We start from the raw sequence: 16,849 nt of genomic DNA, 5'->3' as shown, positions 1-16,849 counted from the left end.
TTATTATTCACAATCGATCTGCAATTCCTCCGGAGAGAGAAAGAGAGAGAGAGAGACGTCGTCGTCGACGGACGGACGGAAGCGTTTTTATGAATAATTTGTCGTTTTAGTCAAGCAGCAGCAGCAGAAAACTGACCGCAGAGCCAAGCGATCGTAATAATGCTAAACATGGACTTATGTTATGATATAATTGATGATTCGCTTCGGTCTCTCGATCAATTATTCATTGGAAGTATTGCCTCTCTTTCTCTCTCGAAACTGCGCAGTAAAACTTATCCTCTCTCGGCTGTTTACGTCCACACAACTGCGTCTTACTTTTTTCTCTTCGCCTCGTATACGCTGCATTTCTCTGAACATGTCCAGTGACGACCCCTGGTCGAACGCCGAATTCGCCATCGGATTCAGTCGTCCCTTCCTCAATTTTTTGGGCGTCTGGCCGTACAATGATTCGGAACACTCGAAGATTCACAAGATTTTTTCGGATTTCCGATTTTACTTCGTACTGATGCTGTGTCTAAACATCATTCTGATTCCGCAAACGACCAAATTGTACTTCGCGGAAGGCGATCTCGATCTGATCATCGACATCCTCTCGACCGCAGTCCTACCCATTGCCGTGGCTTGCATGAAGATCGTCGCCATGCGGTATAATTCCGAGGGTAAGTACGCACGGGCATTTCCCCGCGGATGAGTAAAAGAAATTACGCGTACATGATTCACAGCTCTGAGTGATCTACTCGACCAGATCTACGCAGACTGGCAGCGATCCGTAACCCGCCAACCCGATCGAATCCTTCAAATGCTCTTGAACGCCCGATCGGGCCGTCGGATCGCCATCCTCTGCATCGGCGTCGCCTACTCGACCTCCGCCATTTTTCTCGTCCTTCGCCTCGTGGTGATGTCGCGCAAGCAGGAGCAGAGCTTCCTCATGGAGTCGCACTTCCCCGCGGCCTGGATGCTCTCGCCCTGGTTCGAGACGCTCTGGTTCCTCCAGGGCGTCACTACGTTCCTCGCCACCACGGCCTACGCGACGATCGACGGCTTCTTCGCCGTGCTCGTGATGCATCTCTGCGGACAGTTCCAGCAGCTGACCGAGGACTTTTGCCGGCTCGAGGTCGGTCGAGAGGATTGGTCGCGGGAGATGAGAAAGATCGTCGCGCGACACAACGAGCTCAATAAGTTGTCTTACGAAAAATTTTTAATAGCCCTCATCGACGATTATCTATAAACTAATTTGCATACGTCTCTCTCGACTCTATGTGCTCAAGGTTCACGGAGACAATCGAGAACACCTTCAACCAGCTGTTTCTCCTGCAAATAACCGTGTGCATTTTTCAATTCTGCCTGCAAGGCTATCTATTGATCAGCGTGAGACATATATATGGGCTGTATCGAGTCAACTGTCCCCCCCTCTTTTTCATTTGATTTTTCATATTTTATTCTGCTTCCCAAGGGTGATTATGAAAAAATTATTTAAACATGAAAAAATCATGTCAAGGGTGAATAAGATATGAAAAATCAAATAAAAAAGAAGGGGGGACAGTTGACGCGATATAGCCCACATACCGAATTTCGCAAGTTATTAATAAATATCTTATATGTCAGTGGGCTCTGAGACTTATACGATTCCAATTCGATCGCGAGCTTTTTGATTTTATCAACAGATGGAGCATGAAGAATCCGCAAGTGATAGAAATTAATTTGATCTCTATATATTTACGTCTTACGCCGACGAATAGATGTAGTCTTGATATACCCGATTTGCTGACACTTTTTTCGTGCCAAACTACCTTTTTACAATTTCCAAAAAAGCCCGAGCAAATTCTTCAGAAAACTGATTTAAATAAAACTTTGCTTGCTCGCGAAATAGCATCATTCTCCGATGATGCGACTCGGATGTCGTGTGGCGTTTAAAGGCATTAGCGTCACGGCATTATTTTGCGCACATTTGGCAAAAAATATTTAATTTTTGGAAGCCTTTCATTTTTATTTTCTTGCCGCAATGAATACTGACTCTTTTCATGAACTAATCAAGTCTTCATTGATTTTAATATTACGTTGCGTGAGTACGAAGCTATGTCATTTTATAAAATAAAATGTTTTTTTCCACTTGCAAGTTTACAAGGCTCCATCCGTTGGAATCAAAAGGCTCAAAATCTAATATATCGCAAGTATGTTTGTCTGTCGATGATCAAAATGTATCAGAAGTTTCATTTGCATGTAAAGATGAACATATTACAGTATGGGCCATATCGCTGGATATGAACATGTTTATTTTTGGCTCTGAGGCTTATTTTTGGAAATTAAGGTATTTGAAGGTTATGAATATGATTTTTGACATCAAATTTGAATTCCTCATCAAATTTTACATAAAAAATCACGTTTAAATAATTTTTTCATATTAACCCTTGGGAAGCAGAATAAAATATGAAAAATCAAATGAAAAAAAGGGGGAACAGTTTACGCGATATAGCCCATATACATTATAATATTGACGTTATTTTTCGTAATAAAAATTGTTGCCGTTGTCGGTTGCAGATAATTACGAACGTATCGCTCGAGTTGCCGTACCTCCAGGTGACATTTATGATTTTGTTTATAGCCTACATGACGGGCGATTTGTACATCTATTGTTACGTCGCTGAAAAGCTCAACGACAGAGTGCGTATATAACAAATCGTAAATTCCACATATAGTATGTAGTTCTTTTATTTGCCTTATCTCGGGGCGCGGGGCTATTGTTATATTTTTATATGTACGCAACCGATGTATCATTTGCATGCAAAAAAATGAAAAAAAAAAATTAAACTGCAGAATAGCGATCTACTGGTGGCCGTGTACGAGTGCCGCTGGTGGGCGCTGGACAAGAGGGACGCCAGGAGCGTGCAGCTGATCATGGAAAGGGCGCAGCGTCCGCTCCAGGTGACGGCCGGAAAATTCTGCGTGCTGTCCTTCAGACTGTTCGCGATCGTACGTATAATAATATAATATATATACGTCGTCGTTCCATTTGCTTTTCTCTGCTTCGTTCGCTTTTTGCAGATCGGCAAGACGTCGCTCGGATATTTATCGATGCTGTTGGCGGTCAAAGAAAGATGAAAGAAGAAGATGAGGTGGAGGAGGAGGAGAAAAATATGTTATGTGTTGACTCGAGTAGCGCAATAAACTTGTTCGATAGATAAGACATTAGAATAGAATGCATCAGTCCTTCTAAAAGCTCCACTCATCGTCGAAACGAGTATAGAAGGCACACAGCTATTTTTCGCCGAAACGCTGTAGCTGCGATGAAAGCCGCTGCCTCATTATCGGATTATATTGTATACATATACACGCGAATGATCGATCGAGGTCAGCTATTATGTGTGTGTGCGGCAAGCCTATAAGTCTCCTAAATAGGATGGAACAATACCGACGTCGTCGTCGCGGTGGATTTTTTTTGTTCACTCCGTTTTCAGGTGGAATTCGCTTTTAGGAAGAAGGAGGTTCCTCAAAGATATGCCAAGGCAAAACTAATTCGTCGAAAACAATATACATTAATGCGAGTATAAAATAGCTATAAAAGCGATCGCTGCGTAAGAAAACGAAAAAGTATAGCAGAGACGGATGAGTATTCGAAAATCTGGAAATACCGAAGGGAAGAAAAAAGCGAGACGGACGAGGCCCGCACACGCGCGAGCGAGTCGTGCAATTGCAAATTCGATTTAGAGGAACGATGATTATCGCATAAAACGACGATTTGAATCGAGTGAAAGATTGAGCTCATGCGGCTCCCTTTAAAGTGTATCTTGGAGGGGTACGTATAATAACGATCGTTACGCGGGGGTAGAGATCGATCGATCGGCGATCGAATCGAAGATCAAAGCGCGCACCAGCTCGCGCGTGCTTCGTACATAAATAAATAAACACGACGAATCGTATTACTTCTGCGCGATGCTCGCAATAATATAATAATCGAGCCGCTACACACAATCACATTTGCTCGTCCGCGTGATAAATCGAGCGGAATAATAAAACGTAATTAATACATTAAAGCGTGTATACACGCGTGCGAATTGGCCCGTGAGTGCGAGAGCTCGAGAGTCGACTCATTTGTCACTGTACTGTACGTCGTGCAACGCAAAAAATGAATACTATTTGTCGGCCCCCCACACACACACACACTTACACACACAACAGAGTATGAGAGCGAGGAGCCCTTTTATAACAAAGTGCATCAAATCGATGCGCTACACTCTCTCAGGGGCCCCCCGAACTAATTGCGCCCGTGATTCTCTTCGATTAGCATAGTAGAAAAAAATGTGCCTCGCGAGTCGTCGTCGTCGATCATCGCGGGCGGCCCCCGTATAGAAGCGCGCTGTTTATCCGATTGAACGCGAACCCACGTATACTTATACTGCACAAAGGATGGAAAATGTGGCGCGCGAAGCTAATACATAAATACCGTGCGGTGTATAATTCCTCGATGCAGCGGCTGCCTTGGCGCAAGGTCGTCGTCGTCGTCGTCGTCGTCGCATGGCAGCTGTGCGCAACTCATCCATGGCGCAACGATGTCCACCCACGCGCGCACGACTGCACGCAGACACTCGTCGATTCGGTATACATGTGTAATGCGCGAGGGATGCAGCGACAAATATCTCAACTCACTTAACTCCGTACAGTATTGTGGAACAGGAGCAAGGTCATATAATAACATCGAGAGTTATCGAGCGAGTCGATCTTTTACAGACTCGAGTGTTTAAATAACATGAAATATGTAACAGGGGCAAAAGAGATGCCGTGCCGCGAACTGGATCGCCGAGTACGCGCGCCTTTGACATAATTGTAAAAATAACGTCGTCGTTCGCGATCTCCAGTTTCGCAATGGATCGAGCCATATGTATAATATCGAAGTATTAAACGCGTTGTACGTGCGCCGTACTGCCCCAAAGAAAACTAGATCGATCATACGTGTATATTTATGCGTGCACTTGTACCCACGCAACACACGTACTCATTGGTATATTTAATTTCCCGCTATACAGCTCGATACGTGTTAGAGAGATATCCTTTTAAAAATTACTCAGAAGCTCGCGCGATCGCTTTGCGTATTTAAATATTATGCCGATCGAGAGTTTAGCGCGTGAATCGGATTCGGCCTTGTGGCGCGCGGGAGGATTCGTCGTGACCTATGAGAGGTATACGCGTGTATAGCGAGGAAAAATAAATATATGCCGAATTTTGTTATTGCTGCAGTCTCGCTCGCTACTTCCGATGAATGGACCAACGCAACAAACATCCTCAATATCCTCCTGCGCACCGATTTCCGTTCGGTCCGTACGCACCTCGGCTAATGCCAGGGATTTCGCAGCTTTATATACAATACGAGCAACAAAAAAAAAGTGAAAAAAAAAAATCGAAGGATAAAAAAACTCGTTCGCCGTGTTTCTGCGGCTCGAGCTCTCGCGCCTACGCGTTGTATCGAACGCGGTTCTCTCTCTCTGTATTATACGCGCGAATCCCACTACCACTACTGACTACTACTACTACTACTAATACTACTACTGCTGCTGTCCGATGCGTGTGCCTCGTTGATCGTGACGGAATGGCTCCGATTAAAAAGCAAAAAAAAAAAAGGAATAAAAGCTCTCCGTGCGAGCGAGCGAGAAAGCGAATGTAGCCACTCACTCGCACTCACACACGCACGCGTAATAATAATCGAAAAGAGTGCGACAACAACAGCAGCAGCGGCGGCGGTGGCACACAGGGACAAGAGGCACATGTATGCGGTTCTCTCTTTCTGCTGCTGCTGCCCCCGTAATCCAAACTGCTCTCGCTTACGCGCTCGACTGGACTTTCCATCGAACGACCAACGACGACGGCTACGGCGCATGGGGATCCAAAGTCGATCTCAGTTGGCGTTCGGTTAGCGGCGGGAATTAAACGTTTTCTGGGCCTCCCGTGTGTGTGACTCTCGACTCATAGTAGATACCGATACATATCTGTTTTTACACGCGTGACTGCACTCGGGGGCCGCACATGCGAGAAAAGATCAATAGCAGTAGTAGTAGTAGTAGTAGTAGTAGTAGTATAATATATAGTTGTAGCGGTGCATGTGTGCAATGGTGCAGTGATCCCGCACAGGGAGAGTACAAGTGAGTGAGCAGTGAGTGAGGCCCCCCTTTGGAAATCGCAACAGCCGCGGCAGAGCACGTGCTTGCTCCTCTCCGAGCGAGGGAGCAGCCCCAACGAGTTTTCTCAGAGTCTCATCATGAGGCTCCGAAATGACAGCCTCACCATCGCGAGCTTGGCCCTCTTGGTAAGTCTCTCTCTCTTACCCCTTACAACTGCACCTCTACGCAGATATTCGATTTCGATCGAAAGTGCAGCCAGCTTTTTTGCATCTCTCTGGTTTTCTCTCGGTGCAATGTATCTTCGCTCGTATACGGAGGCGATCTCGATCAAGGACTCGGTGCTCTTGTGTGTCGACTCGCCTTACGCATGCACGCGATTGCGTAACGATCCGACACGATTTTCGCCCTCAACACAAAAAAAGAGGAAAAAATCACACGCGTCACACATGCGTGTATTAATGCCTAATATGTCCCGCGATCGCTGCATACGTATCATATACATGCACACGATCGTTGCGAAAGCTTTTACACTCATATACTCTGCGCCAGCTCATTCACCGGTTTCCGCCGCTGCGATGGCAGTTCCTTGAAAGAGCAACGATCGTTTCGTCAAATCGATATAGTCAATGTCTCTCTCTCTCTCTCTCTTGTGACAATCCGATTCCAAGCTCTTACCTAGCTCTCGTATCATTTATTACGGTGTTACGAAAGTGAAAGAAAAAAAACAGCAACAACAACGACAACAACGAGAATTGCGGTGCGCGCGATATCGACTCGGCGCGAAGACACTTCCTGACGGCGCCTCGTAGTACTGCACTTCCGAGGGAGTGTATATAGACCAGCGACTCGCGACTCGGTGCATTATATATACACGAAGATCGAGTAGCAATTCCCTTGCGTTCGGTGCTCTCGCTCTACTACGTCTGCTTGGTGTGTTTGGCGCGCGCGCGAAAGTGAAAGTGCATGCGCGCGATCGTGGCACTTTATATATATATACCGTACGGGTATATATATTGCCCTTTGTTTGTTTGTCTGTGCCAGCAGCTCTCGTGCCGCCGCTTGAGAAAAAAAAACGAGGAAAAATGATCGTAAACTGCTGCTTAGGCTCCCGCGAGCGAGCGAGCGAGAGCAGAATATAGAGATGCAGTTATATCCGTTTTGTCCGTACCATAAACACATCCTTTGGCGCACGCGGGAGCAGTTATATAGAAGTTCGTAGTATCATTCGCCTCGGGACTACCGATTTGAAGTACACACTTTTCATCATCTTTCTTCTTAGTATGCCAGACGTTCGATCTTGGATGCGATTGAGCTATGTATGTATGTTGCTACATTTGAAAGCGCAAATATCAACGCGTCGTAATATCCTCCTCTTACGCGGTTACGTTATATTATCGTCGACGAGTTATATACACACGCCGAATTTTTATCTCATCTTCTTCTTCTTCTTTTTTTTTCCTCTTTTTGATATCGGATGTGCTCGGACGGCTTTTTAATTATAGACCTCTTCTTGACTTTTATTTTTTTGCAATCTTCCACGGGTGAAAATGAAGAGAGACTCTTTAACTTTCCATCTTCTTCAATCGCGATCGCTCGAGCGCTCGATTATTACGTACTCGCGCGGGTATTAACGACTTACCTTGACACTTTCGCCTTCCTAAAACGATCACTTCCTCGCACGCGCGAAACGAGTATAATAAGTAATACATTATAATGGACTCGCTATCGATCATCGGCATAATTGATGGGCTGATCATACTTTGCGACATCAGGTAGCAGCTCTTTTTTTTTCTTTTGCTGCTACCCCTCGAGCTATGTTATTATATCGTACTAATATCATTGCGATCGGTATCGTCGAAGATGATGCGTACGCACACATTTGTGTAAATGATTGCTCTCGTTTTTTTTTTTTTCACGTCGTTCTCGCGCGTGCCTGCATTAAGTAATTTTCTACCCGTGGAATGTATGCAGCAGCGCATCTCGTAGGCTGCCATTATATATATCGAGCGCGAATGAATTATGGAACGAGAGGCATAAATATAATAACGCGTGCCTCGAGAGACGGTCGAATCAAAAGCGAGCTTAAATGAAAAGCGAAAGAGAGAGAGAGAAGAAAAAAAAAGAGTATAACCGTGGCCTCGTTCACGAGGAATACACATTATTATTACACTTTATGTAATGCACATATATTTTAGGAGATGTATACGCATTATAATACGTAATATTCGAGTGCGCGCGCGTCAAGTCTCGTTTTCGCGCGTCTCGAGTCGACTCGAGCGATATTGGCAAAGGCACACGCAAGTACCGAGCGCGCGAGTATCGTCTTTCGCTTTCACCTTCTCTTCCCGCGTCGTACACTGTCTCACACGTGCGGCGCAGTGTCTTATCGGCGAGACGCGATCGTTTCGAACTTCCGCTCGGTATATTAGCGCATTGTTTCTCTCTCTCTCTTTTTCTCACTCGTCGATTATGATACAGCACTCGTGTGCGCGTGTGCAGCCTTGAGCTCGTGGGCTTGCACGTTACATCTGTTTAGCGCTCGCGAACGCGACCGAGACAGAGAGAGAGATCGGTAAAATAATCGGTAATGGTTGCTTTTGGGCGCCTATGTATACACGTGCAGCAGCCGCCGCCTATACATAATTCTCGCCTCTATTATAAACATATAAATTTCCAGCGAACGAGACATAATTATGCTTTTATCCGCGCGGCGTTGTTCTTGCCGTTGTTAGCGGGCGGGTATATGTATAATAAGGTATGCAGCCGAGCACGGGCACGCGCGAGCCGAAACGAGGCCCACGATCGCGGTGTACAGCAGAACTTAATATAAAACTGGACGTGAAAAGAGAGCTCGATGGCGCGCAGCACGCGGCTCGGCCCCCGTATATAGTGGCACACGCGCGAAATTCACAAAATCTTTTTTGTTTCTTTTTTTTTGCGGTATATTGTGTAATTTACGAGCCGTGTTTACTCTAAAAGCCAGTTGTATAAAAATTTGAGCTCGTGCACTCGTACAACAGCGGTATATAGTACGTAGCGCACGAGATATGTTTGAGTAGCGGCAGCAGTGGCTCTGGGGAAATTAATATTCACGATGTACAAGCTCTCTCTCGCTCGGGCGCGTGTTATTATTCGACTGCGCGCACACACACGTTTTGCATGTGGCTATTTAATGTACTTATAAGCGACGGCATGTATCGCGCATTAGATTTAAGTACCTGCACATCGTAAAGTAATAGCCTCGTTTCTGGCTCCGTATAAGTATAAACACACGCGCGCGAGATCGTATGGGACATCCCGATCCCGAGTACAGTTAATGTAACGAGTGCGGGGGAGGTAGTATCGCGCCCCCGCGGGCAGATCTACGCGACCATCCTCTCTTTCTCTCGTTTAATAAAACGGCCGAGACTCGAAGCGTTGAGCAATATTTGCACTGCTGCGCGATATCGAGTCTCACTGCTCTCTCTCTCACTTTCGCGTCGCGTGTCTACATCGTGATGCTCGACGAGTAGTGACGAGTCTACGTGAGATTCGCCTGAATTTTTGTGACGCGATCGACGATTGTAACGTAGCTCGAAGTTTTCGAGTTATATATAGATGCGAATCGGCCCCGAAAAATCGGCTGGTTCGTGTCGGCTACATAGAACCGTTAAGCTGCCCCGCACGAAAAGAAAAAAGAATTGCCGTTAAAATTGCATTTTGGGACTCTTCGTGTAGTGGTCCGTCCCATAAGCGTGTCGCGTTCTCGTTGTAATTTACTCGAGCTATATACACGAGTAGCTCGCGCGTTGATATGTGCAGCACAGCTCGCGCACACTTATACCTATATACACACGTAGCTCTGCCCACGCGCTTTACGTGACCATTGCTGACTCGACTCTTTGTATATAGGTACCTTTGTACATATATATTTCTATATACATGTGACGAAATACCGAGACAGCTCGCGCTGCAGCCTCTCGTGGCGTTGTGTGCCCCTCGCCTTCGATTTCTGCGAGCTCTCTTTATGCGCTGCGCGGGCAGCTTCTTTCGCGGGAGAGCTGCATAAAAGTCTGTGCGTATAAGTACGCTTACACACACGATCGTTTGTCGCTTACGCGCTGCTGCTGCTGCGTAGCTCACCTTGAAAAATCTCGACGAGAGAGAGAAAGAGATATGCCGCTATAATATAAGCTGTCAGCCGTGCATATTTTTTTTTTTACACATATACATACATAAGGCGATTAATAATATTACATGCTACGCGATGAGCGAATCGGGGCGCGCGACGATGATCGATTAGCCGCACACATACGTATATTTCGGTTATATATTCGCGTGCTGCACGATTAAATGAAAAAAAATAAAAATAAAGGCCGATGCGGAATGACAATGCTCGCGGGCCTCATGTTTAATTCATCGGCCGGCTCGAGGTGTGAACGCCTGATTTATTCGCCACCATTACAAATTGTATCGGGGCCTATCATCGTCTCTCTCTCTCTCTCTCTGTTGCACGTCGCTCGAAAGGTCCTATATACTCGATCGCTCGCTGTATATATAAGCTCTCGTGCAAAGTCGATCGTGTTCGCTTTTATTAGTGTTCGTCGACGTCGACGAGCTCGTTCCATTTAGAAGGCTCCGAAACGATCGTGTACTCGTAAACGGAGTAAGTGGAATTAAATTTAGTCATTTTGATGCCTCCCCCCTCTGTGCAACGACATAAGGTCGTGAGCCATGGCCTCCTCTTCCTCAGCCAACGACACTATAACACAACAATGGTGTGTATATACACTACCCGAAGCAAATCACGAGCCATTACGGTTTGCCATCGTGTCGACGACGACGACGACGACGACTACGACTACGAGGGAGAACTATGCTATAAATACCGAGAGAATGAAACATTTCGTAATTTCGCTGCTGCTGTCTGCATCGACCAAACCAAACCGACCGAACCGACGACCGCGAGAGTAGCAGCAGCAGCTGCAGCACCAAAGTTTCTCTCTCGCGTGCATGCATACGTGTATATGCGAAGTGAAAATTCGCGCGTCCCTAATAATACCGATGTTGATCGGTAGTGGTGGTGGTGCATTAGACTCGGAGTTTGATGACTCGGCGCAAAACTGCCGCTGCTGGCCAGCCGCGCTTTGTTGTTGTTGTTGTTGTAGTTGCTGCTGTGTGTGTGCGTGGGCGACCGCGAGGGGGAGGGGCGTTACAGATTTCCATGCGAAAATCGATCGGCGAACGCGAGCCTCTGGATATAATAACGCTTTCACTCTCTCTCGCCCGTGTGTGTGTGTGCCGTACATGCGTACAACAACGGCAGCAGCACGTAACGCTGCGAAAAACTCGGCACACAATGCAAATTTATATATTATATATTATATGTGTGGCGTTGCAAAGACGACGACGACGTCGTCGCGGAGGAGAGTATATAACTGCCTGAGAGATCTATCGGGTGAAGGGCCATTATACCCCCCGAGCTCTGTGTTGCTCGAGCTAGCCGCGAGATTGATTTCGGTTTTTGAGGTTTGCGTGCTGGCTATAGCTATGGTCGGTCGTTGTTGCGTGCGGTGCTCGGTCGGGATCCCGCGGCAGGAAAACAATGCCAATCTCGCAGCGAATCGAGCCTAGGCCATGCTGCTGCCTGCATATATAGCCATGAAAATTTCAATTATTTTACCATACGCAACTCTCTATATGCATGTATGTGTGCGTGTCGTTGTCCGACGATGATATACGTGTGATATATCCAAGACGAAGGCATTACATTGTGTGTACTACTACTATGAAAGAGAGAGAAAGTAATGGACTTACAAGCGCAGATTAGTACGATTATATACATGAATGAATTGCGCGCTGCATAATGCCGAGCTGGCGCAGCTGAGAGCGAGCCGAGCCACGTTCGATATACTTTGTACTTCTCTCTCTCGACGTGATCTGTGCATTGTACACCATGATGACGATGATGAAAGGGGGCAATAATTTAAATACTCTCATTCTCTCTCTGTGGCGAATGACCGAGAGAGAGAGAGAGAGAGAGAGAGAGAGAGAGAGACTTTGTAAAGCGGGTAATACTGCTTACGGGCAGGACACACAGAGTCGACAAAAGCAGAGGACTCGCTCGAGCATTAAAATCATTTTGGCCCTCTCGCGAGTCGAGCGCGTGACCGTAATACACGTAGTAGCATTATTATATGCAAGAATCGTTGTCGAGACGTAGTATATATATATAGCAGCGGCACGTCGAGCTAATTATGACGCGCTAACGGTAAGAGACACGAAAAGTAATGCGCGCGACGCTTCGTGCGGGCGAAAAAAAGGAGCCTTCGAGTCATGCGGAGGGTCGAGCGCGCGCGAGCACAATACAAAGACGTCTTATAACACTAATTTCGCAAAAAAAAAAGTAAGCACGAGCAGCTCGGCGGTGGAACCGTTCGTAGCAGCCACGTGCGCGAGAGCTGCAATCGCTCGCTCCGAGCACCTTGAATAAATTATGCTTACGAGGAGCGAGTGAAACTGGGTTATCGAGAGACCGGAAAAATTTGCTTGTTATATCCGTTTATGAGAACGGGGATTTGTATGTTGGCTGCCGAATCTTCGTCCCGTCGTCTGGGATGTACTCGCGACTGAGGGGCTTTATTGAAGAACAATACTTTATTTACCAGCAAAACTTTGCTTCATTGCTGCTGATGTTGCTGTACCACACGTGGATGGACCCACGTATAACTACTGATCTTTGTTACCTTGTGTGGGGGTTTTTTTTCAGTTGATTACGGCCCTTTCTGCTACGAGGCTAATTGGCCAACCTCAGCGTTCTACTTAACGGTGGGTCTTGCGTGTATATGTAAGTGTGTGTGTTAGTGTATTAGCGTGTACCTATAGTCGATATGGTTGCGCCTCCCATACCACTGAGGTTACGCTTTGATAATGGTGTGACTCCCAACACCAGAGACCGCAGTTGAAATGCACTGGCTTTTCTCCAAGGAAAATTTCCACGGTATACACCCAACGATGCAAATGTGTGGGGGTTTCTCGGATACTGGATGTGAAACCATCTAGCGGTCGGTCCTTAAGAGACGAAGTTTTAATCCTATCGTGTGTATCAAACCTTTTTACTTATACATTTATGTTTACTTTGCCACTTGCAGATTTACAGACAAAGGTACATCACCATCTAGCGGTTGAGACATGTCTTTAATCGTGATTGAATAATAATCCATTTTTTGAGCGATTTTAATCACAGTATTTCTAATGGAGTATAGAATTGAGTCTTTTGATGTGAATTTTTTGTGCATTTTATGTTCAAAATTAAATCGATACCGATACGTACATTTTCAATGTAGATTTCATGTAAAAGTACCTTGAACATACAATTAAATACCGATTACTTTACAATTAATGTCTGGTCTTACATTAAATCTGCATTCAATTTTATATTTTACTTGACAATGTTTCTAATTTTCTCGTTGTAATCGAGCTCTTATTATATGAAAGCTCGTTATATTAACTTGAGTTTCGCGTTATAATTTCGAGTCTGCTTCGTCATTACTCACGAACACGCTAAATCTGCCTGCGGGTCGAACCGATTTTACGCGACCTTTGTGCGTTCGTAGAGTATACTTTAACTTAAACTTGAACGAAGAATAGAAAAAAACTCAACGTAATAGATCGGTTGTGTTCCCTCTGTCTCTCTCTCACACACACGCGATCGGCGTTTTGTTGGCGCACACGTGAGACTTTCGCTCCGTAAAAGTATCTCTCGCTGCAGCAGCTTATTATAGAAAAATGCCGTAGCTATAAATCCCCGACAATGTGTGTGTGTGTGTGTGTGTGTAGAATCGCGCTGATATAGAGGCTAGAGAGAGAGATGGAGAAAAAAAAGCAGCAAAATCCGCTCGTGGCTCTCTAGGAGTGATTTCTATCTCCGAGTGAGATTTCAGATGGTTTACATTTTTCCGACGAAACGACCGATCGATCGATCGATCGATCGAATCGAATCGGGGGAATGCACATTGCGCTGCCTATAGTAAGCCACAAAGTAAGAGCCCGAGCGAGCGAGTGGATAAATACATTTGCAGCCAAGAGCTCAACGACGTACAAATTACTCGAACTTGACAGTCGACATATTCTCCCTTTTATCGACTGCCTATATATATCCTCGCATTTTACCTTTGACTAATGTAAGGAGTACGCATGCCGTGTGTGTATGTACATTTCTCACGTAGCGATACGTAGCTGCAGCGGATATATTTTTATTTATGATTGATTGTTCGGATGCAATCGCTCGAGCGTCGAACAATGGAACAGCGAGCAGCACACCGATACATATGGGTAATAAGATATATATTGCGAATCAATTTCGAATTCGCACCGCGCAAAAGCTCGCTCGGGGTCTATAGGAGAGCTTTTGGGGGGGATTTCCCACTCTTGGGTCATCGAACATAATACGTTACGAAACTCGAATCGCTCGTGTGCAATGCGCACAAGAAGGCAATTAGAGCCGTTACAGTGACCAATGCGGGGATTGCCACGCGGAAACCGTCAAGTTGTACCGTGTACTAATTTTCGAGAGATCCCCATTGTGTGTGCGTGTACGCGAGAGATGTAAGTCGCGCGATTGCGCCATGCGACGCTATTTTTTGCGGCTTTTATAACTCCGAAGGATCCCGGGGGCCTGCCCTCTCGGCATTCTAGGACTTATAAATGTATACTTGCACGATGTTGTTGTACCATTGCTCTATCTTCGAGCTGTGTGCCGCAGCGAGATGTGCGATCGAGTATACGAGATATATAGCGGCAGCGGGACTCGCCGCGCGTCGAACAAATCGATCGAAAAACAACAAACAAGTTTATTATCGGTAGCGCCGATTGATTTTCGCGTGATATATCGTGTGAGCGCGCGTGCGAAGGAGATAAATACAATGTACACGTAATATTACGATCTCGAGGGTGCGTGTGCGAGTGTCTCGATAAATAAAAAAGAAATAAAAAATATCGATGACGATAGTTCGATTCACAACGGACCAATCAAGCAGTGAAAAATTAATACGAAAGTGTTCGTATTTATACCAATCGGAAAACTTTTTACCGTTTGCGAGTTTACAATGCTCCATCTGTTAATGAAATTAAACAGCTCGCCATCAAATATGTCCCTTTTTACTACGATAAATCTTGTTATACAACACAGAGGAATTCCCAAAATATAAATCCTTACATATTTTTACAAAAAAAAAATAAAAATAATAATTTTTAAAATAAATGCTCAAACCTGAGGGGGGATAAACTAAAAGACTTGCAACAATTAAATATACTACTAAATCACTAATGGGTGTTTTTTGATTGCTCAGATGGTAGTACTCATATGATTATTTTCAGTTTACAACTAGCAGATTTATGCATAAAGGTAATCGCCATCTAGCGGTAGAGAGGCTAGATCTTAAAAAACGATCAATAAAATGTGTTGAAAGTGTTTTTTATTTGTACCAATTTAAAAATTGATTTGTCACTTGCGTCAAAAGCACTGCCAATTTGTTGGCAAAGAGTTTCCTCATAAAAATTTATATTAATGAAAGGGTTTGGTTATTAAAAGGAAAATTCGTATTTCATTTTTGAATTTGGAATTTCACGAAAGTCCAAAAAACTGTCTATTTCAGCCAACAGGTCGAGGAGACAAACATACATACAGGCATTGGTTAGTAATTCAACGTATTTTCCAAGTATGTAACCCAAATTTCCCTACGACGTCTGGTTCCAAATCTCATTTTCAAGCTTATCACATAACTTCCTCTATGAGGAAGCAATACAATACAAAAGGATTATTGGAATATTAACCCTTGCATAATTCTACAAAAGTATAAATAATTTCCAATTTCAAATCAAGGCTCAGACCAGTCTACGTTTCTAACGCTCTATCAAACGTCTTACACAAACAATTTCAGGTAAAGGACAAAAAAATGCACGTTCCCGAGACACTCGAGCTCTTGAGCTGTGCGCGGCGTTACGCACTGCAGATATATAGCTATGCACTCGTCTGCGATGTATACAATCGAAACGATGTCAATGTCTTTTCTTCGGAATAATAAGCCAGACGTATAAGTATATCATATCGATCGATCGTCGTAATCGTCACGGCTTGTCGCGTCGCCCGCGCGTGCGCCTAGTTAACTCTGCACTCGAGTCGCTGCGGTGCATATAATGTATGAAATACACACACTCGAATCAAAGACAGTGGATGGCGCTTCGAAATAGAATAAAAAAACAACGAAAAAAAAGGGCAGTGTAAACGGAGCCTCTCCGAGGAATCGTATCCGATCGTTGCGCACATGCCGCGGCTATAATAGACTGTATATATAGGGACGATCTAGTTTCGCTCGTACGAGAGTGAAATCGAAAGTGTGTTGTCTATCGCCGATCCCGCATTATTATTATACTTATCTTTACGTAGTAGCGCGTAGTAAAGTAGCCGCGCGGCGTCGGCTATCGATCCCCCTCGCGCGAATTTCGCACTCGCTGTATAACATAACACACACATATCGGCTCGCGGGGGCTCTCTAGTGGGTGTAAAATTCACGCCAAACATGTCGAAAGGTACTATACTCCATGTATAGTAAGTATTGTGTGTCGTAAAAAAAAAGCTGACCGTGGCTCGCTCGCACATACATACAATATTATTGTGTACTTGTGCCTATCGCAATCGATGCACACACACACATGAGAACGATAGAAAGCCTCGATATTGCCAATTCGCACGAGGCTCG

The 16,849-nt window shown here is 45.1% G+C and overlaps 2 protein-coding genes across 3 annotated transcripts; both read left to right on the top strand.

Moving 5' to 3' along the window:
• The first annotated feature begins 355 nt into the window (after positions 1-355).
• LOC106648466 lies at positions 356-1,091 on the top strand. The gene is made up of 3 exons (XM_014365389.1): positions 356-659; positions 723-1,005; positions 1,079-1,091. The coding sequence occupies exons 1-3, from the start codon at positions 356-358 to the stop codon at positions 1,089-1,091; spliced, it is 600 nt and encodes a 199-aa protein (XP_014220875.1).
• Positions 1,092-1,113: 22 nt separating this feature from the next.
• Positions 1,114-3,146, top strand: LOC106648574 (odorant receptor 13a-like). Of its 2 annotated transcripts, none has more exons than XM_023460299.1 (5): positions 1,114-1,179; positions 1,269-1,323; positions 2,539-2,661; positions 2,815-2,970; positions 3,043-3,146. In XM_023460299.1, exons 1-5 carry the CDS (start codon positions 1,142-1,144, stop codon positions 3,097-3,099), a joined length of 429 nt encoding a protein of 142 aa, XP_023316067.1. In that variant the 5' UTR covers positions 1,114-1,141; the 3' UTR covers positions 3,100-3,146. The 2 variants fall into 2 exon arrangements, with proteins under 2 accessions (XP_023316067.1, XP_014221023.1); XM_014365537.2 differs by having other exon boundaries at positions 1,269-1,368.
• The last annotated feature ends 13,703 nt before the right edge of the window (positions 3,147-16,849 follow it).

This window comes from Trichogramma pretiosum, unplaced genomic scaffold, assembly GCF_000599845.2.
Source record: "Trichogramma pretiosum strain Unisexual culture from Peru unplaced genomic scaffold, Tpre_2.0 scaffold77, whole genome shotgun sequence".
Classification (NCBI taxonomy): Eukaryota; Metazoa; Arthropoda; class Insecta; order Hymenoptera; family Trichogrammatidae; genus Trichogramma; species Trichogramma pretiosum.
Note: the sequence above shows the minus strand (reverse complement) of the source record. Positions and strands in the feature narration are given on the sequence as shown.